The 22563-nt window shown below is 43.8% G+C and overlaps 1 protein-coding gene across 4 annotated transcripts in view; it reads right to left on the bottom strand.

The window, feature by feature from the left end:
• Positions 1-22563, bottom strand: part of PLEKHM1 (pleckstrin homology and RUN domain containing M1) — a 52479-nt gene that overhangs the window by 14861 nt on the left and 15055 nt on the right. For 2 of the 4 annotated variants that reach the window (XM_038385415.1, XM_038385416.2), the window contains 7 exons: positions 19493-19584; positions 15775-16022; positions 11191-11826; positions 8564-9011; positions 4443-4683; positions 2888-3802; positions 39-184 (listed from right to left, as the gene is read on the bottom strand). In XM_038385415.1, the coding sequence (XP_038241343.1) occupies positions 39-184; positions 2888-3802; positions 4443-4683; positions 8564-9011; positions 11191-11826; positions 15775-16022; positions 19493-19546 (2688 nt within the window). In that variant the 5' untranslated portion in view covers positions 19547-19584. Of the gene's footprint in view, positions 1-38; positions 185-2887; positions 3803-4442; positions 4684-8563; positions 9012-11190; positions 11827-15774; positions 16023-19492; positions 20533-22563 lie in introns of all 4 variants that reach the window. The other 2 variants (XM_043503233.1, XM_043503234.1) reach the window with 2 other exon arrangements.

Here is a 22563-nt window from a genome sequence, read left to right as displayed (position 1 = left end):
AATTGGGTATCCCCTGCCTGGACCATCCATAGACTTACTGCTCTTTTAGTCAAGTCCCAGTTGTGGATAAGGCGCGATGGAATCACAGACTCATCGTCCTGATGGCAGCTGTCACAGTAATAGAGGCCAGAGAATGCACAAAGTTTGGGCTTCACAAAACTGAGTCCGATCTGTCTGGAGCAACCTTAAAAGAAGAGAGATTGAACAGTGAGAGAGTAACAAACACTCAATCCCCCATTCACTTCTGAAGATGGGTCCAAACAGCACAGACCCTGGGAAGTTTGGCTGTGTATGGAATCTCACGTTGCAGAGCACACCTCTAATTATTACAGGGCAGCACAGTGGTTCAGGGCTAAAGAAAGATCAGGAGAAAATGAGAAGATGAAACCAGAAAAAGTAACAAAGGAAAATCCAGCAGAGGGAGATTTAAAGAGGGAGCATCCAGAAATAGTGACAACTGATCTGCTAAAGGAAGAAGAGTGTACTTCCCAGTGGATTAGATTTTTTTCTGCTCTATAGTGGGGCAGTGCAAACAGTGGGTAATGTATATCCTGTCCAGAAGATGGAGATAGGAAATCAAAGTTCTATGATGTTTTCCCCAAAGTTTTCAAGCTGACCAAAGCAGTTACAGAAAAAACAAAAATGTGGAAAGCTAAAATAAATAAAATCAAATAGTGAGCAGCAAGACAATAAGGAAAATGACTGACTCCAACTACTGAGGCATGCATACTAATGTAGTAAGACTACTTCATGGAAAGAGAAAGATGGGGCAGAGTCTCAGGCTATGTCTACAGAGAGCATCTCCTGCCAACAAAGCACTCTCCATACCAGCACTTTTTGTCAGTAAAACTTTTGTCGGTCAGAGGTGTGTTTTTTCACACCCTTGACCAACAAAAGTTTTACTGATGAAAGTGTAGTATACACATAGCCTTAGTCTGGCATGACCAGCTAGGGACAAAGAAAAATCTGCTTAGAGAGAACACTGTTCTCTGGGAAGCTCTGGGGGAAAGCAGACAGGACATGGGCTCTCAAGGACCTCTCTACTTGAGGTTTGGGCCTCCAATTCATACTGTTTGCCTTTGCAGCCAGCTGCTCAGCCAGCAGGGGATGGTGTGGGAGAGAGAGGCCCAGCAGTCAGGTATCTCCAGTGTCACCTCTTCTCCCTCCCACACCTTCTCGACCCAGGCCTAAGAAGCAATCTAACAGGAGTGCCCTGGCATTGTCTTTGCAGGAATCAGTGGAGGCTGACATATTAAACGGAATCCATTCAATTTGTATCCAACCAAGTAGCTGCCTGCTGCTGGGCTTGAACGTTCTGATGGAGAATGAACTAGATCAGGGGAGGGTGAAACAGTATTAAACTAAAGGTGGCAACATTTGTATTTGATAACACTTGGTGTTTTAGTGCCACCTTGAACTGTGGTTCTACTCTGAAAAGTGACTTTTAAACAATAACCGATTCTAACCCAGCAGATCTGTTTCTTGTTTGTATCCGAATATGATCTGACTATGTCTTACTCCTCTTAGCCCTGAAGCGCCAACGCAGCAACAGGGACCAGAATCTTTCCTTGCTGAGGCAACGTATGCGATGGAGAATCCACCACGACCTTTGGAAAGTTGTTCCAATGGGTAATTACTCTCACTGTTAAAAATGTGACTTATTTCCATAGACGTGACCAGCTAGTAAAGCTGACACATGGTCTCCTCTGTGGCTAGATAAAAAAAAATGTCCAGGCTCAGCCAGGGATGTAGAAACACTTAGAAGGAGCAGATGGAAACCAAATACACTAGATTCTTGGACCCTGCTTTCCCCTGTTGGTTCATTTTGGTGAGACCTTGGGTAACGATTTCCTCTTGCTAGTCACATCCCACAGTAAATGGCTTGTGTGTCAAATGGGGAACAACTCACCCTCACTAGGGTCAGTGAACATGGGAGCAGAACCTGACTGAGCAGGCTGCTGTGTACAGCTCTCAGCAGGTGGAGAGAAGAGTGTATTGCAAGAAGAGCAAGAGCCATGGACTGTATGTGCAGTGTCTCATGCTACAGTCGGCTGGGAGCCAGGGTCTCTCTCTAAACTCCTATCCTTCTCTTCCAACCTGTGGTAGTACAAATGGGCTACAAGCTGCTACTGACAGAGAGAAAGTGGCAGACAGAAAAGAGAAGCCCCGATGGAAAAATCTACATTCCAAATCAGGCCAGTTTAAAGGGTTATAAAATGACTGAAGACAGAGGAAAGCAAAGCTCAGACAGAGGCTGTTCCACCTGCCAGAGACAGGAAGTTGGGCTGGAATTGCAAATCTGCAATTGCAAATTGCAAATCAAACAATCTGCGGCTTCCATCTATCAGGAGCAGAATACCCATTATTAGGACAGAAGGAACTGAAGTTTCAGAAATGAATAGACACACCCGAGACAGTTAGAGACTGAATGGGAAAGATATAAAACGGGAGTTAAAAGGAAGTTCTGAAAAACATGTAGGGCACAGGAAACATTATAGGAGTGACAGAGAAGTCTGAAGGGGATTTTTCAAGTTTAATCAACTTACCATATTAAAGAAAGAGCAAATTCAGCTTTATGTAGAAATCAATGATTGTTATCCTATTAAATCAAAATTACCTTGTATATTAGAAGGTATTTGTTGTTTGTGGTTAAATGAATATTTTACATAAGAAGGTTGTCACAGTCGTAATATAAAACTGTTAAAGTGAAATTATTTGTCACTGGAATATTGATCTTTGAGAACATGCACTTATTCCTCATGATTTGCCCATGTTTATCCCACAGGTCATAGCCATGACTTTCAACTGTGATGCCCCATTAACACAGTCCTGGCCTTTCCGGCAGAGGCTGAAGTAAGTGAGCAAATCAAAGCCAACACATACCTACCTGCACATATGAAGCTCTGGGAGTCCAGTCCTTTCTCCATGGGGATGGCCACCAGATATTGTAAGAAAAAGCCATTTTCCTTTACAGTGTTTTTCAAGATTGCCTGAGAATTCCCATCCAAATTGCCACCAAGTGTCAGTGCTTCCTCTGCAGTTTCAAGATATGAGGTTAATACTCTACGAACAAGCCCCCTCCATGCTGCGGCGGCATCAGCACTCTCAGCTTGCAGCTTCAAGATGGCTTTAGAGGTTATCACCTTGAAAAACGCAGGCCCACCAAGACTCGTGTCGGGAAGAATGTCTTGGATTGTCTCTATTCCATAGCTGTTGCTTAATGTTTTTTCATGGTTTTTTACTTTAAAGCATTTTAAAGCTTCTAATGACAAGGAAAAAATAAAAGGAGCCCAAGCTTTATCTACATCCATATAAAGAACCGATTCTTTAATGGCATCTAATTCTGGTGCAAGAGAAGACGTCCAATCATAGGCATTTCCAGCTGTGTTGTTGTACTGGAGCAAAGCAGCTGAGTCACTGAGCAACACTCCAACTGTGTGTCCTTCAAGGTCATCTTCTGGACAGTAAAGCGTCTCCCATTCCTCCTCTTGCTGAGGCCGACACTTGTGTAGAGCCTCATGTATCCTGTCTAGCCAGTCCTCAGCTTCATCTCGGGAAGGCGCTCGTAAGCACAGTTTCTTACCAGAAAACACCAGCTCAAACCGGCCATCACTGTGAACCAGCCCCAGCGACTCGCATCGTAGCAGAGAGTAATTCTCACTGTAAATCCGCTCTTCGTGGTCCAGGAAGAGGCGGAACTCCAGCGGGGATAACTCACAGAAGAACTCTTTCCAGAGGCCCATTGCTCCCCTCCTCTCCAGATTGCCCAGCTTCAGGAGGCCTCGGAATGGATTGGAAAGACCTTTGGGAGGACAAGGCATTTCCATGAAACCCAGAAGAATATGACAGACAAAGCAGAGAAAAGCCAATAAACAATTCACAGTAGCATGCAAATAAACCACATTAAAAATATTCAATAGACACAGCTGAATCGGTTAGATAATGGCCTGATTTTCCATTGCCATGCACCTTGTATTGACACCAGTGCAAAACAAGTGTGTAAAAACTCCTCAATGAGAATTGTAACTCTGCCTGCACTTTGCATTGGTATCAGTGAATACACATCTGAGCCATGGAGGAGAAAGGCATCCTTAGGGCTTGTCTACACTAGAGAAATTTTCTAAATATTTCCCATCACTGCTAATGTGGGCTCAGCAACACTGGGAGCCCAAGCATTGCTGCCACTACTGGCCCTGTTGTTATTAACAATGTCATCTAAACCTGCTCAGAATTAGTCTGTTCAGAATAACATTGTGTAAACCACTTCTTTTACAAAGAGGATTTGCCAGGTAGTTTCTAGAAAGAACAAACTGACTTCCAGCTATCCCCAGTGTTTAGGCACCTATAGCAGAAAGGGAGGCTAAAAAGGGCATCAACTCTTCATTGGGATGACTTTTCATCCCATTTTCCAACTGATCCATTCTTGGTTGGAATGCACATACCAATCTGCCTGCGATGAACAACATGGAAGCCCTTTTGTTCCTGGTCAGGGGATGGCTTGGGCTTCCCAGTCTTTGAAGAGGATAAGGGGGGTCCCTCCAAACCGAGTGCACTGATCAGTTCTGTGGACTGGCCTTCTCTGGGCCCCTCAAGAGAGGACCCATAAGAATCAGTTAGGCCTTTACTGCTCCCTTCTGGAGAAGGCCTGTAGAAATCATCTTCTGATATCCAGCTCCTTCTTTTCTATTTAAAAAAAAGAACTGAAATATTATTGAACTTAGGCCAGGATCCCGTAAACATATCCATGCTTAACTTGACACAGGAGTGGAACCATTAACTGCAGTGGGATTGCTCACATCTATAAAACGAAGCAGGTACATAAATGCATAAAGGTCAGGGTTTAACTGCCTACAAAATCAAGAATATTTACCTTTTAATGAGTTACAAATGTTTGTAAGCTGCACTAACAGCTCTCTGTATCTAATTACTGGTCAGTTAGTCAGTCCTACCCCAGTGCATGGCCATGGCAAGTTCTCTCTCCTTGGTCAATACAGTTAACTGAACAAGATTCTTCACCAGGAGGTCAGAGTAGGAAGTTTTCAGCACCCTCCAAAACACCCCAAGGGATCCACCATTTAGCCCACCATGATCAAAGAGACCTAATTTTGTAGCTGCCATTTCCTCCATCACAAAGCACTTAATGAGACACGATCTACAGCTGGCAATTGCTTCTAAATGAGCAACACTAGGTAACCTTTCCCCCCACCCCATTCCCTTAGTGCTGCGCTACAGAGCTCTTAGAAGAGGTGTTTGCATTAAGTTTGCGTCCAACCTGAGCTGCTTCTACATAGTGACAGGTTTCAGAGTAGCAGCCGTGTTAGTCTGTACTCGCAAAAAGAAAAGGAGTATTTGTGGCACCTTAGAGACTAACAAATTTATTTGAGCATAAGCTTTCGTGAGCTACAGCTCACTTCATCGGATGCATTCGGTGGAAAATACAGTTAGCTCACGAAAGCTTATGCTCAAATAAAGTTGTTAGTCTCTAAGGTGCCACAAGTACTCCTTTTCTTTTTGCTTCTACATACTTGCTCCTCAGTTGAGCTACTTTTCTGGTCTTGTACTTTAGCTTAATCATGTAAAACATTTCTAGTTGACCATGTCTTCTCACTACAACTGCAAGATCAAATACTGCCCTCAGTTAAACCCATGCAGCACAAGTGGCTTTTTGAAGTACAAAAAAATTACACAGATTCCTAGATTCCAAGGCCAAAAGGGACCACTTGATCCTCTAATCTGACCTCCTGTATAACACAGGCTGTAGGATTCCCCAACATAATTTCTGTTTGAACTAGACCAGATCTTTAAAAAAAAGAGATAAGAACATAATAAGAACAGAAGAACAGCCCCACTGAGTCAGACCAATAGTCCATCTAGCCCAGTGTCCTGTCTTCTGACAGTGGCCAATGCCAGGTGCCCCAGAGGGAATGAACAGAACAGGTAATCATCAAGTGATCTATCCCCTGCCGCCCATTCCCAGCTCCTGGCAAAGAGAGGCTAGGGACACCATCCCTCCCCATCCTGGCTAACAGCCATTGATGGACCTGTCCTCCATGAACTTATCTAGTTCTTTTTTGAACCCTGTTATAGTCTTGGCCTTCAGAACACCCTCTGGCAAGGAGTTCCACAGGTTGACTGTGCGTTGTTTGAAAAAAAAAATCCTATATGCAATCTTGATGTAAAAATTCCCACTGAGAGAGAATCCACCATAACCTTTGGTAAATTCTTCCAATGATTAACCCACCCTGTTCAACATTTACATCTTATTTCCAGTCTGAATTTGTCCAGTTCTCCTTTATCTTCTATTTTGTGGATGCCCTCAAACTGCAGTAGATTAGAGAAGGACAATTTTCATTAACAGAAGCCATGTTTGTTTGTCCCTGTCCTATCATGTTAATCTCGGCATTTGAAAATTCTATTTGTAATCACTGAAAAGCTCAGGATCACTGTTAGCACGTTTGTTTAAAGAGGCAGGTAGTTTATTTGCTGCCTTCCAGTATTGTAGGTAAATTTGAAATGCACATTTTGGTCAGAAGCTCTGCTCTCAAGTTCCTTCAGAACTCAGGACTCTACTATGTAGTCCTAGTAATGTGCTGCTCTTTAATTGACCAATTTGTTCCTATTGTAATGCCTCTGGAAAAGAGGACTTTTGTTACTGTTAAAAGTGCATGAGAAGAAAAAGGACTCAGCCAAAAAGGAAACGAAAGAGCATGCACTGCTAGTCTGATGTCTGGTCTTCTGAATCTTTATATGAACTAATGAAACAATATTTTTCTGGGAAAAAGATATATATATTGTTTTCTCATTAACTTTGCACCCATCCTGAAGCAAATTTCTATCAGTATTGTGGAGTGGCGCCTACCTCTCTTGGAGTTCTGCAAGCAGGTATAGGCACCCTAGAACAATAACCCCAGACACCTGATCCAGACTAGTTTAAGCCTATTCCCTTAGATTAGGCACTTCTCCATTTCATACACAGACTCTTCAATTCATGATAAGAAATACTGCTTATCTCTTAGTTGTTCAACTGGGTGATATCTTCCACCAATTCCTTAGTCACACTTTAACAGCTGTTCTAATATAATGACCACTGCTAATTTGTTCCATCTAATTTTCAAGCATTCTTATGATTTGACCATGAGCTAAATCTTACTCACTTATTTTTTGGGAAAAAACACTGTCCCTTCTGTATGGTAAAGGGACAAACCCCAGACACAAGGCAGCCAGCCCCAAGATACACAATGAACAGGAAGATTATGCAAAAAGAAAAGGAGTACTTGTGGCACCTTAGAGACTAACAAATTTATTTAAGAATAAGCTTTCGTGAGCTACAGCTCACTTCATCGGATGCATCACGAAAGCTTATGCTCAAATAAATTTGTTAGTCTCTAAGGTGCCACAAGTACTCCTTTTCTTTTTGCGAATACAGACTAACATGGCTGCTACTCTGAAACCAGGAAGATTATGTTTACTCTAGAATCAGGAATGACTCATGCAGGACAGTAACAGGTATTTAAGCATGATGGACTTTCCTGTTGATATCCAGAGGTTACGAATAGATCAACCAAACTACAGCCAAGAGGCAGGATAGGTAATATGGTCACTGAGCATTTTAAGGAGTAGATATCAGCAAGATAAATTGTTTAGGATGGTTTAGGGATATATGGTAATAGCATTAGGATATAATGATGAGTCATAAGATGGAATTAAGCAAAGCACAATTCCTGAATATCAGGAAACATTTCCAAGCAGTGAAATCTAGCTGATTATTTCAGTCAGCCAACAGAAGTAGTGGGACCCCTTCACTCGAGACATTTAAACTAGACTGAGCATGGGAGAGAACTATCCTGCACTGGCCTTGGTGACCAGATGTTTGATGTTGCATGTAGCAACACCAAGCAGATCTTTTCCATTGGAAAGCGGGGATCTATTTCTGCAGCTAATTGTTCCTTGGCTTTCTCCCTTAGGACTACAAATCAAGAGAAACTCTTGTCACTTCCATTGTGGAATGCCAATTCTCAGACTGTTCTTTCAAATTGCAAAGAATCTAGGGCTAGATTTTCAGCAGGACTCAGCAGCTTCCATTGAGAAGAATAGGGAAATCCATCCCCTTTCACCAAGAACAATGGAAGCTACTGTTTGGAAAATCCAGCCACCCTTTCATGTAGCTGCTTAATGCGTGCTGGGCTCTTACCTGGCTGCCTAGCTCTGACAGCTTTTGGTGATGCATTTGCCAGGTAATTTAATTAGTACCGATTTCTCCAAAGCCTAGTGCAGCAGTGTGACTTTCAGCTACAGTAAAGTACGTATGGAGAAAGGAATATTTTTCATTACAACTCTGTAGTGAACCTGTGCATATGCACCACATGTGGCAATATTCTTGATTAGTACCAGAGTGACGAAGAGACCAAAACCCCTTGTATATCGGGCTCAGCTTAAAATGAACAGCAGCCTAGAAGTCTCCATTGCCTTCTACACAACATTCTTTTTACACTTCCTAACCACTTCCCCCACTTGATTAGCGGCGAAGATCTAAGAACATGTAAAAATAATTGTTAACACCTACTGGACAAGCTGTTGCTGGTGAAAGAAAGAATTCTGTCACTGGGCTGAGATCCTCTTGGCTTTCTTTATCACCAGTTATCTTACTGGTTCCATCTTTATCCTCTGGGTTAATAACGTAAAGCTGTTGGGATGAATCTTTGTCTGCTGCACCATTGTGTGTTATGATTGGATGAGACAACAACTGGATTCCTGTAACATGTGAAGGAGGATCCGATATCTTGTTGGCCTTAGCTAGATCGTTCGCACAGATGGACTGTGGGTTATCGGTGTCAGGAAGCGGTGCAGAACAAAGAGTGCTCTCCACTGTTGCATTTAAATGCAGGTGAGAGGCTCTGGAGATGGCAGGAGGAAGTGCGGGCTGCAATGGGGCAGGCGCCAATAGATTAGGAAGGAGTGGTTCTTCGGTGGGTTCAGAGACTTGCTGTACTTTGCTGAATTCAGACAATACCCTTAAAACAAAGTTTAGGCAAATAAAAAATAAGTGAATAGACAGAACAAAGTCTGCTACAAGACATCATTGATTCCCAGAGGTCATGTGATTATAAAAATAAATCCCCTCAGGGTTTCAGCCTCTGAAGTACTGTAAACCTGAAATGATCTACCCCATGCCATTTGTCTAGGTTCTAATAAATCCACTATACTTGTTTCATAGATTCTAAGGCCAGAAGGGACCATCGTGATCATCTACTTGGATCTCCTGCTCAGCACAGGCCCCAGGACTTCCCTTACTTTCTGTTTGAACTAGAGCATGTATTTTAGAAAAGCAACCAATCCTGATTTAAAAGTTGCCAGTGATGGATGACCAGAGCTCCTGGAAGGCTGAAGCAGAGCTACCAAATCACAAAGCTGGGGATAGATACCAGCTACCAGACACCCTGGGTGGATGAAGTGGTGGAGCCAGGACATCAACTCTTCAAGCTGTCCATCCTCCAAGACTTCAGAAACCTGGAGTCCCAAGCAGCAGCAGAAATGCTGCCATTGCACTAATCAAACTACATTTTCCCTAACATGACTTGATTTTCCTCTTTAGAAGGTTCTGTGCAACCAAACCATGACACATCACAGCATCTTGGCTGTCTATGGTTGCCAATTATGATAAACTGCTGTGTGTTAGCCCTGCGCATACATGTTAGAATTTACTGGAGATGACGCATGATGTACTGCTTCTGTGTCAAGCTGAGGACTGGAAAAAGGGGTTTTCTGCACAATCATGTAATGGCCCCTCCAAGTTAAAGTGTGAGAGCTCCTCATTCACTCATGGGAGTCACATTTATAAGAAAAATAAATGTTCAGGTAAAAATAATCTGCTTTCTATAACATAGTGTTCAAAGCCAGCCCAGCTAAAGAGTTGGGATGCTTCCTTCAAACTATTCATATCCTGAATATACTTGGGAGTTTGCGTTTAAATCACCCCTGAGTCATTACTTTTAACTGCTATTTATCGTAGGTCCCCCAGAATAGAACTTTCCACATGTATTAGGATTACATATTGCAATTTTGCATGACTGCTTTGATCATTAAGCATGTGCCTAGATATGGTTTGTGTGTCAAATTTCCAATAAAAATAAGTATTCATAGCTGTAATAAGCAATTAGCAGCAGCACTCTGGTCAGTCAAGAGACTGTTTCATGCTCCTTTGCTGTCAATTTTGATCTCAACATAACCTCAAACCAAATATCTTTCCATCATTAACCTAATCAAATCAAAATGGGTTCTCATAATCTCAAGAAATGAAAAGGTTTTTTTGAATCTAAAACTGGGTGACAATGTTGTTAATGAGGGTGATACATGAGGCAGAATCGAATCAAACTATGATCTGCTATAGTTATGCTCACTTTCCGGGGCTGATAGCAGTTAAAGGTTGCCTTTCCTCAGTAATCTAAACATAGCTGACAAGACAATAGCCACAGAGTGACTTTTCTGACCACAGCCCCATTTTAAAATCAAACTCAACAAGAACGTGTATGCCAAGACAAAAACAACATCCCAAATCTTAGACTGTTTAGTTCTAGGTGGGACAACGCCCTTTAAATTTTTTATGATGCTAGTGAAAACATTTGCAGTCCAATGTTTCTGATTTTGTCTCTGTCCTGACATGCAAGGGGCTCTACATAGCTAAATCAAAGGAAGGATTCAAACAAACTGTTTACAGGCTGCAAACACTGCAGCTCCTCTATGTTATTCGAGAAATCAGAAATATGTTTTCCTCATAAAGCGTCAAAATAGCTGGAGGAACGTTTGGGAGATGTTACATCTCTGGACTCCTACCGAGGAGACAAGGGTACCAGCCAGGAGTCAATCACCCAGCAGGAGTGTTCTGAAAGACAGCTGACTAGACCTCATGCCTAACCAGACTGGCCTACATCCTCAAAAGTATTGAGGCAACTACCTTCCATAGATTTCAGTTGATCTGGGCTGCAGTCACTTTACTTGGCAGGAAGACTCCAGCCAAGCCTTGTAACCATGCTTTCCTTTTGCCTTTCCACAACCCATGAGGGAAAGATGGTTTGGGGAGAGGCATGTGAAAGGGAGAATGATAGGTTTTCTGCTTTTGAGAGAGAGGATGAAATGCAGGGGTAAAGAGGAGGGTTAAGAAACCCTTAGCAAAGAGCATTCTCAGATACTTACTCTTGCAGAGATCTATCTAAATCCTCTGCGTTTGCTGTCCCTAAATCAGAGTCACACGACAGGGGTTCCTCATACCTATAAGGAGTTCTAGTGCAGTTGGCCTGAAGGAGGCCATCAGAGCCAAGGCTGGAGGACAGCTGGGATGAACTCATAGTGTTATGGCTTAGTGTGGAGCACATATGTTTACTTTTGTCCTCATTTTTGCTGAGGGCCAATATACTGGGTTGAACTTCAATATCATCAGATCCCGAAGAACGTGAGACTAAACCCAGGGACTCCTTTCTCTGGGATTCAGAACTGGAGGATGTTAGATGCTCCAGAAGCTCTGAAACAGGACAAAGACCAGACAGGGACAAGGGAGTTACAGTCCATTCATTTAAAACTGCTGATTTATAGGACAATTCGAAGGTCAGGGAAGTTAACCCCTGCAAGAAGCTAAGCAGAAATTCACATTCCTCTGCATCCAGAAGCAGAGCTGATGTCTTATAATACTCAGGCAGCTTGGACTTCTCTTGTAGCAGTAACTTCAAATAACATTCCATGAGGCCATCGTTCAAGGCAAGCCTTAACCAGGCACGGCAGCGCCCCACATCAGTGCTGATAAAACTTAACTGTTCCAGCTCTAAAATGATGTTTCTGCGGGGGGAAGAACAAAACATGTTAACAACTGCACAGTGAGACATTGCATTCCTAGCCATTGACTGCATCTCATGTCTCTTTCTAAAATGATAAAAAATAGGGCTTGTTGGAAGTTTTCAGTCAAAACTGTTTTTCTACAGAAAACAGGGGTTGCAATAATTTCTGGTTTTGCACAAAAAACATCTGTTTTCTGTGGGAAATACTGATTTGCATCAAAAGCCCAAACTCTTGAAAACCAAAATATTTTGATTTGAAAATGCTGTCACAGTACCTCTATAGCAGTGGTTCTCAACCAGGGGTCCGGGTAGGGCTGCCATCAGGATTTATGGAACCCTATGCAATATTATTAAACTGGTGCCCCATGCCTGATGGCAGCCAGGGCTCGCATGTGTATTTTAGATAAAGGTGGTCTTTTGAAGGATTTATTTAAAAAACTATATGTCTGAAAATCCAAGCATTTAAGGCTAAAGTTGAATACTCAGATTGTGCATCTAAAAATCTATGCAAGGATTTTTTAGAGATGTGATTTTATAATCTTCAGCAGCACACTAATGACATATTTTTAAAGCAAATTTTAAACTAAGGTCCTGTAGACTAACATGTTCTGAGTAAATATTACAGTAATTCACAACTGTTTTTGTTAGGAAATTCAGAAACTGCAGTATATACCTGGGGGTTGGCAAATGCCAATTAAATGGCTTCATTACCACTTGAATGGCTCTTTAACAGTTTCAATGTTATGCTAATAGGTCTGGCAAGCTTGCAGGCTTTTTCACTTTTAAGTACTAGATCCCTTCCTGAGGAAGATTCACCAGGCTGCAGAATAGGGACAGGAAGAGGGTGGGAGGGTGGACACTAAGACCCAGGGGTGCCCCAAATTTTTGGCTGCCCTATGCAGCCGCATATGCTGCATATGCCTAAGGACTGCCCTGGATCCAGGGTTCCCTGGGGGGCCGCAAGCAGATTTCAGGGGGTCCCCCAAGCACGGCTGGCATTAGACTTGCTACGGCCCAGGCAGATAGCCAAAATCCTGCCACACAGGACTGCAGCCCAGGTCCCCTAGTCCTACCACCAGGGGATTAACACTGATCAACTTAGCTTCGAGGGGTCCCCTATGGTGTGGGGTCCCAGGCAATTTCCCTCCTTGCTGCCCCCTAACACCAGCCCTGGCTTTTATATGCAGAAAAATAGCTGTTGTGGGACAGCTGGGCCCTGGAGTTTTTATAGCGTGTTGGGGGCAGGGGGAGCCCTCATAAAGAAAAAGGTTGAGAACCCCTGCTCTATGGGATGGGTTCCCTGGCTGGACTACATCTCCCATGAGGCACTGCTACTCCTCTCCAAGAAAGGGGGAGGAACTCCCATCCTTGCTGCTCTTTTGTCTGGAGAGCATTTTCTCTTGTCCCGACTGGATATTCACAATGGCAGCAGGCAAACTTAATTATCTGAAAAAAGAAAAGGAGTACTTGTGGCACCTTAGAGACTAACAAATTTATTTGAGCATAAGCTTTCATGAGCTACAGCTCACTTCATTGGATGCATTCGATGAAGTGAGCTATAGCTCACGAAAGCTTATGCTCAAATAAATTTATTAGTCTCTAAAGGTGCCACAAGTACTCCTTTTCTTTTTGCGAATACAGACTAACACGGCTGCTACTCTGAAACCTGTCATTAATTATCTGAAAGGAATTAAAAAGTAAAATTTGCAGAATACTGTGAAATGCAGCAAAACTTGCTGAGATAGAAAACTAGCTGGCTCCACGACTGGTTCTTTTCCAAAGGTGAAGGCATTTCTTGGACTAGGTACAAGGAGGGAAGCGGTGTTTCAATGACAAGCTCCTTCATGCACATTGTTCCACCAGCAGCTCCTAGGCATGCCCAGCACCTTCTCTGGGCAAGGAAAGATACAGGGAAGCTGCAAAGTGGCAGAGCTTCTTTCTTCCCCTTGCTGGTTAATCAAAACCAACAGATTTCAAATATTTCCCGCCAAAATCTAATGATGACACTAGTCCTTGGTCCCAGCTCACATTTCAGTTGATGGCACTGAAGCCATATTAAAAGTCATGGCAAAAGAGTGTGGGTCTTTTTGTTCATTTTTAAAAACAAAGGCAGAAATGCTCAAAGGCACAAAAATGTCTCCCAGAGTGTGTGAAAAGTGGATGTCTTTGACTCTTTCATAACTCACAAACAGCTAAGGGAATCTGGATGAAACTTTCCAAAAACATATGCTTTTGGGCTAAGACACAGTATTGAAAGATTCTGTCCAGAAGGTAAATGTTTCAAAAAAACCCTCATTTGCATACGAAAATAGCAAATAAGAACAGCTAGCTCTTATCTAGTGCTTTTCATTAGGAGATCTCAAAGCGCTTTATGGAGGAAAAATCAGTACCATTATACCCATTTTACAGATGGGAAAACTGAGGCACAGAAAGGGGGATACGACCTGACCAAGGTTACCAAGCAGGGAATGGAATCCAGGCCTCCTGAGTCCCTGCCCAGGCCACAACAATTTTACAACCTTAACTACAGGATTCACTACATTGCAATAAACTCCCTAGAAATACAATGGCCAACTTTCTCAGTAGGTTGTTTTATATGCTTCCCACATGTGCTCGGAAACTGCAAGTAGCACACCCTGGCACTTTCCTTATTTAACGGTGCTTCTTGAATAGGGCAACAGCGGACAGTGGATCCTCATTTGGGTGCAATCTGAGATACTGATTTTGATCTAGAAAGTCCCAATAAATGTGCTAGCTTCTGGTTATCTGCCGGCCCATCTACTCTATAACAACAATGGAGTCAAGGAGCCTGCTTACCATAGGATGTCCCTTGACCTGGTTACAACACAGTTCTAACTTGTAGTACTGTAGATGAAACCTTAACCAGGGCTAGCCTGAGGGAAAATGGCGCCCTAGGCGAATATGTACCTTGGTGCCTGGCCCATGTGGGTGTGGTGCCCCCCCATTGCTCCTGGCCCCTGCACCTCCCTCCTGTGCCCATGTGGGGAAACTGACCTGGATGCACAGAGCAGCTGCACTGCTGCTCACTCCCCACCCCCAAACGCTGCTCCTCCCTACCTCCAAGGGGCTGTGGGGGGTGGGGGGGGGGAGCAAGAAGCTGTGTCAGGGCTCACTGCATCCAGGTCACTTTCCCCACCTGGACTGCATAAGGGGAGGACAGGAGAGCAGAGCCCAGCTGGGGAAAGTGACCTGGATGCACGGAGCGCTTGGCAGGAGGTTGCCACCCCCCACCCCAAGTTCCTCTGCCATAGGAAGCAGGGGGAAATCTGGACCACCCCCTCGTCCCCCACACAGTGCTCCCCTGCCAGCCGAGAGCAGTTTCTGACTCTCCACCAGCAGCACGCTCCTCTGTGCCGACTTGGGCTCAGATTTCAGGGCTATTAAATTGCATTGTAGATATTCGGGCTCAGGCTGGAGCTAGGACTTTGAGACCCCACGTGGGTGAGTTTCTCAGAGCCAGGGCTCCTGCCCGAACATCCACACTGCAATTTTTAGCTCTGCAGCCCAAGTCAACTGACCTGGGCTTTGAGTCTCATGTTTTTTATCACAGTGTAGACGTACCCTTAGGGGCCACTTCCTTCCCTATGACCCATCCCAACATCTGTGATGCGCTAAGTGATTAAGATCTGGGAGCTGAGGAAAGGGTATGGTCACAAGGGGTCCCTTTACTCTGGCACTTGCTTCCCTCATTGGTCCCACACAGCCCAAATCTGCTGATCTTCCAGACCCCTTCCATGTTCTGTGTTCCCTCAAGCTTCTGGCAGAAGGGGGGAAGTATTCTGAGAGAAGGTGGAATGAGGGGCAGTTAGTTCTTCTGAGTTGGCCATGTTTCTATTGACTGCTCTATGAACTGCGTGACTTTTAACATATGTAAATGTATCAAGGAATGCAACAGGCTGTAAGTGACTGTAAGATAGAAGCTCCTCACCTGTGCGTGATGGTTTTCAGCAAGCCCCAGAAGACAGGCTGGGGAAGAGGTGCACGGCCACATGGTTTTTTCACTTTTCCTCCTGCCTCTGTTTTTACGTACTTCGCCTTCAGTCCATGCACAAACACAGCCTCTAGTGCACAGCACAGGGTATTAGCATCGTCAGTGTCACTGGTTACAACGGCATCAGAGGTTACATACTGTTTCTGCAATCCCTTGATGGAACTCACCAACTGCTTCTTGATCAACTAAAGGACAAAGCATGTGGATTTGTGTTATAAGAACAGCTCGCTTTGAAAAGGATCCAACTAAATCATCCCAGCCAGGGCTTTGTCAAGCCAGGCCTTAAAAACCTCTAAGGATGGAGATTCCATCACCTCCCTAGATAACCCATTCCAGTGCTTCACCACCCTCCTAGTGAAATAGTTTTTCCTAATATCCATCCTAGGCCTCCCACACTGCAACTTGAGACCATTGCTCCTTGTTCTGTCATCTGCCACTACTGAGCTCCATCCTGTTTGGAACCCCCTTCAGGTAGCTGAAGGCTGCTATCAAATTCCTCCTCACTCTTCTCGTCTGCAAACTAAGTAAGTCTAGTTCCCTCAGCCTCGCCTCAGAAGTCATGTGCCCCCTAATCATTTTTGTCACCCTCCACTGGACTCTTTCCAATTTGTCCACATCCTTCCTTTCTGTAGAAGGGGGCCCAAAACTGGAACAATACTCCAGATTCGCCATGGCCTCTGCCATAAACATACAGCTAAGGGTAGCATAAAATCCCTCCTTTACCTGTAAAGGGTTAAGAAGCTCAGATAACCTGGGGGGCACTTGACCGAAAGGACCAATAAGGGGAGAAGATACTTTCAAATCTGTGGGGGAAGGGTTTTGCTTTGGCTCTTTTTGTGTGTTCTCTTGGGAGACAAAGAGAGAGACGAAGCAAGTAATCTAGGTCCTACTGAATGATACATCTAAATTTACAGAAATAGTAAGTAATAGCAAGGAAATGCGTTAGAGTATCTTTTGTTTTAGCTTGTGAATTTTCCCTGTGCTAAAAGGGAGGTTTATCCCTGTTTTTTGGAACTTTAAAGTTTTGCCTAGAGGGGAATCCTCTGTATTCTGAATCTGATTACCCTGTAAAGTTACCTTCCATCCTGATTTTACAGAGGTGCTTCTTTTATTTTGTTTTTATAATAAAACTCTGTTGTTAAGAACCTGATTGGTTTTTAGGGTCCTAAAAAAAACAGGGGTCTGGTTTGTGCTCACCTTGTTTACCTATCTGGTTGGTAGATTATTCTCGAGCCTCCCCAGGAAAGGGGGTGAAGGGCTTGGGGGGATATTTTAGGGAAACAAACTCCAAGTGGTCCTTTTCCTGAATCTGTGTTTAACTCACTTGGTGGCGGCAGCAGTACCCATCCAAGGACAAGGAAGGATTTGTGCCTTGGGGAAGTTTTTAACCTAAGCTGGTAAAAATAAGCTTAGGAGGTCTTTCATGCGGGTCCCCACATCTGTACCCTAGAGTTCAGAGTGGGGAGAGAACCCTTGACAGCCTCACCAGTGCCAAAAAGAGGGGAATAATTACTTCCCTCAATCTGCTGGCAATGCTCCTACTAATGCAGCCCAATATGCCGTTAGCCTTCTTGGCAACAAGGACACACTGTTGACGCATACCCAGCTTCTCGTCCACTGTAATCCCCAGGTCCTTTTCTACGGAACTGCTGCTTAGCCAGTGAGTCCCCAGCCTGTAGCAGTGCATGGGATTCTTCTGTCCTAAGTGCAAGACTCTGCACTTGTCCTTGTTGAACCTCATCAGATTTCTTTTGGCCCAATCCTCCAATTTGTCTAGGTCCCTCTGTCCATGATTACAAACAGATTTCAGAGCAAATTTCAGGTGGAAGGTTTATTTTAGGAAGATACATGGGGTCCAAATAAGGCTTAAAATGACTAATTGTTTAGAGTGGGCTGCCTGATATTTGGTGATGGTTGGGAGAAGCAGTTCCTAATTTTCTTTATTTGTTCATCTAGTTTGTGGTGTTTTGCTCCTCAAGGTCTTTAGCCAGGATCTTCAGCAGTGATTAGTGATTCAGGTGCCTGATTTCTAAAAAGGGCAGAATATCCACCCTCTGCAAATCTGATCCCTTCCTGGGATCTCAAGTTGGGCACCTGAAAATTGAGGCATCCTAAAATCACTAGTCATTTTTGAAAGTCTTGACCTTAGTCTTTATGTTTGGGTGAATTATTTTTCCAAGACTTCCACAGCCCATTTTACTCCACTTACAGGGACAAGATCCCAGATATATTTATTTGGCAGTCAAAGTTTACTACAAGAATTCAGCCTAGCTAAAGACAGTGTTTCCTGAGGCATTTAGTGTGGGGTGATTTGGGGGAGAATGGCCAGGCAGGTGGGGAGCTGAGACCTCTGCTTATTGTACTTGATTCTTGTATTGTTACCTTGTCCAACCTCTTGCCCCACATGCCCCTCCCCCCATTTGCCTGTCTCATCCTTCTGTCACATCTTATAAGTACCTATCTCGTGAGCTCTTTGGGGTACGGATTGTCATTTCACTGCCTGCACAACCCCCAGAACAAGGAACCCTAGTTCTTGATTGGCACCTTGGGTGTTACTGTCATAAAATAATACATATTTTATACACACATTCTATATGTCTAATTCTGTTCTAGGACTAAATTAAGCACAAAACTGTAATCCTTATGTTTGTAGCTAATTTACTGAAATGTTCTTTCTAAACATGTACAGATTCCAAAAGTTTGTCTAAAGAAACATACACCAGCTACTAACATTTCCATAATAATATTCCTTGGGACCGATCTTAACACTTACATCTTCTCCGCACTGTATAGTGCCTTTCAATCTGAGAGCCTGACTACATTAGAGTTTTTGGTTGTGATACAGCTCAAGTTAACCAATTGCCAATTCACTGGTGTTAACTAACATCCTTGGGCATGCTAGTTTAGACACTCCATGACACAAATCTCTGCCTTTGTGAACAATAGAAAAGGAGTACTTGTGGCACCTTAGAGACTAACAAATTTATTTGAGTATAAGCTTACGTGAGCTACAGCTCACTTCATCGGAACAATGTTTGTACACTGTTGAGAGGCTAGACAAGGGCAAAACGAAAAGAAGTACTTGTGGCACCTTAGAGACTAACAAATTTATTAGAGCATAAGCTTTCATGAGCTACAGCTCACTTCATCGGATGCACGAAAGCTTATGCTCTAATAAATTTGTTAGTCTCTAAGGTGCCACAAGTACTCCTTTTCTTTTTGCGAATACAGACTAACACGGCTGCTACTCTGAAACCTGTCATTAGACTAGGACAGCTATACATAGCAATGCCAGCATCCCCTCCTAGTGGAGACCGTTCATATCGGCAAAAAAAACCAAAACAAAACCAAAAATGTTGCTGGTATAGTTTATACTGATTTGTTGAGCAATATAAGCTATACCAGTAAAAGTACTTTTTTGTCTGTGTCTAGAGAAGGGCTTTTGCCTGTACTGAAATGTCATTAAAAAAAAAAAAAAGACTCTCACCCCTAATCTGCATTGTTGTACTGGCAAAAGTTTCTAGCATAGAGCTGGCCTAGCACTTACAGCCATGTTAGTAATCTCCAGCTATCTGTCAGTCAGTTAACGTGAGTTACATCATAATCAAAAACTCTCATCAGACAGGCCCTGAGAGAATCAACTGGACTCACTCACCTGTATAACTACCTTGGGGTCAGGTCCATTTTCAGTTGTGTGACTGGAATGCATTTCAACTCCTGCTGCCACCTAACACTGATCACATGACACTTGTAGGAAGACAAAGGGGGAAGATTTTAACTTATAAGTGAACAAGCTGAAGTATTAATTTCACCTGCCATGCAACACAGATTCAGCAGGATGTGCAGATCACATTCATAGTCTGTTTGAAAGTCTTCACAGCCAGATCACTGCTCCCAATCAGGTCAGGACAATCTTGACATTGTTAGATTTACCAAATGCGCTCTGCATGCATTCACGCAATTTCAAACAAAATTCAGAACATGCTGACTGATGCCAGTCCCAATACTCTCCCCTGGGACGATGTAAATATTCCTCATGCATTTACCACCCAGGCACAAGCCTGAAGTAGTAGATGGGCTGACGGTCGGGCTCAGGTTCTATTAGAACAGGGAAGCAGGCTGTAGAGCTAAGGACCTGCCATGTCTCAAAGGGGGAAATCTAGGAATTTACTTTACAGTCTCCTGCTCCTTTGCGTTCTTTTCTTGTAGTGCCTTGCACAACGAGAGCCACAACCATGGACAAGGACTCTAGGTATTACCGCAACACAAATCATTAATAGCAATGTTAACAAAAGAGCCCCAACTAGTCTATTCTGCTCTGAGGGTGCAGGCAGAAGGAAGTAGGAGAAGTTTTATATTCTGTGTAAAAGGAGCCCCAAGTACAGAAAAATACACTCGGGGAGTCACAGACTTCTGCTTTGAGATCATCGGCCCTGATGGACCCAAAGCCTGAACACACACTTGAATCCTGGTAAAAGCAGCTCCAGGGAAAAGAAGGCTCTCCAAGAGTGTGGAGTAGTCTGGGTTCACATCGAAGAACACTTCACACCTAGGTCTGCTACTGAAATTTCAACTTGCTGCACCTGAGTGCCACACAAACCAGGAGACTGGCTGCCCAACTTAGGCCCAGCTTGTTGCAGAGTGCACAGGGTCTCGGGTATAAACAGTAGCAAACACAAGCAATAGCTGGTGATCCTGCCAACATATAAAGATGACAATCTCAGCCACCGTGGAGGTGAGGACGCGGCAGCACCAACGTCAGTGCAGACTGCGTAAGCACCCCTGACCCCCTGCAGATGTACTCGCTTTTGCAGCCCACGCTGAAGACCATTGCCTCATTTCTACTTTCAGTGATCTGACTAGGTTACAGCTAGCGTGTGTCTGTCTACACAAGCTGCAAATCACACTGCAGCTGCAGTGTAGATGTGTACGCTTTGAGTGAAACTGATCAAAATTCAAACAGAGAATACGCACACGTGCACCATGACAACCTGCCACTACAGAGGCAGCCACTTCAGTCTGGATCTGAACAAGCCAACAGAAAACTCTGCACCGGGAAACTCTAGCCTGATTCCCAGCTGGTCAGAACTTCAGAAAAGAAAACTCGTGGTCTCCACTGAAGCCTTGTCACAGGGTTTCTTAAACTCTTTGCACTGCAATAAAAAATGCTGAGTGTGGTGACCATAAGTGGTGCTTTAACCTCTGCCCCATATGGTTAATCTGTTGATTATTTCTGACCTGTGAGGAAAAGCACATGGAGACAATGCCTATTGGACAGTAACAATAGTAGAGGCCTGGAGATACCTGTCACTGTTATACACCCTGCGCTAGTGCTGAGAAGATCCAATCAGGGTCTGAGCCCCGCTACAGCTTTGTCCTCCCTACACATGCAATGGGACATGTGCCAGATCAGCAATGCAGATGCACAGGTTCATTTTGTAGAACTCCTCAAACAAACACAGAGAAAACATTTTAAAAAACCTGTTGCCAACACAGGCAACAGCCCTTTGCAAGGCAGTGTGGAAAACAACTCAAACCATACAGAAGTTATTCAGTTCATTCCCTGGAAATCCACAACTATGACTTTGGAACTGATTTAAAAGAATAAGATTCAGAAGGGGGGGAGGGACAGCTCAGTGGTTTGAGCATTGGCCTGCTAAACCCAGGGTTGTGAGTTCAATCCTTGAGGGGGCCATTTAGGGATCTGGGGCAAAAATTGGGGATTCATCCTGCTTTGAGCAGGGGGTTGGACTCGATGACCTCCTGAGGTCCCTTCCAATCTGATATTCTATGAATGGACGAACTACAGGGGCACCTAAACTTAACAAATCTGTACAGATAATTGGCACATGGTTTCCTTGTTAACACTCAAACACTGCTCAGGCAGAGCAACAACAACTAGGAACACATAAGGAAAGTAGAATTAAGATCAACCCTATGGAGTCATCTTACCTTAGGATGCGGAGATTACTATTAAGAGAGACAAAGAAGCCACGCACGCATTGATTAACCAAGCCAAATGGGTTTCCAAATTCTAAAGTATGGGCATATCTGACCACGTATATCCTTCAGAAATTATTTGTTAAAAACAACAGTATCACAAAAGAGGCCAGACTCTTCCCAGCAGATTTCCTTCCTGGAGACGGGATCCTGGAAAAACTCACACGGACTGGCTTCCCTGTTTTAAACCTCATTGATGACAAGTAGCTGCTCACACGGTTCAGATGGAAATAACCAACGACAACAGCGTTACCTAGTGACTCAAAGCCTGGAAACAGAGCCAGTCATTTTCCAAGCATGAGCACGTTGGAAGTTATCATCCACCCAGAGAAAATTAAGGAGCTTGCGCACCAGCCAGACCAAACAGCTCTTTCCAGATGTCAATGCAGCCCTCTTCTCCGCCCACAGTATGACAAGGAATAAGCAGTTGTCAGTACCATCACCAGGAAAAGCTTTTCCATCAAAACCAGTATGACATCCACCTCCATATCCTACCTCCAGCAGAGATTTCTGTACCCTAAAAAGGTCAGAGATTCATGAAGCCCACTAGGGACTTGATATTGCCAACCTATTTTAGTGCTCAGGTACTGTACTACAAGGATGGGTGGAGGCACACAACGATCTGCTAAACAGCAGCACAGTGTTGCGAATCAACATTCTGGGAGAGGGAGCACTGACTAATGGTTACAGCAGTAGTTACAGAGAAGACAGACAGGCATGTAGATA

Source organism: Dermochelys coriacea, chromosome 27 (assembly GCF_009764565.3).
Source record: "Dermochelys coriacea isolate rDerCor1 chromosome 27, rDerCor1.pri.v4, whole genome shotgun sequence".
Classification (NCBI taxonomy): domain Eukaryota; kingdom Metazoa; phylum Chordata; order Testudines; family Dermochelyidae; genus Dermochelys; species Dermochelys coriacea.
The sequence above is the reverse complement of the archived record's forward strand: the minus strand, read 5'-3'. Positions and strand labels throughout refer to the sequence as shown.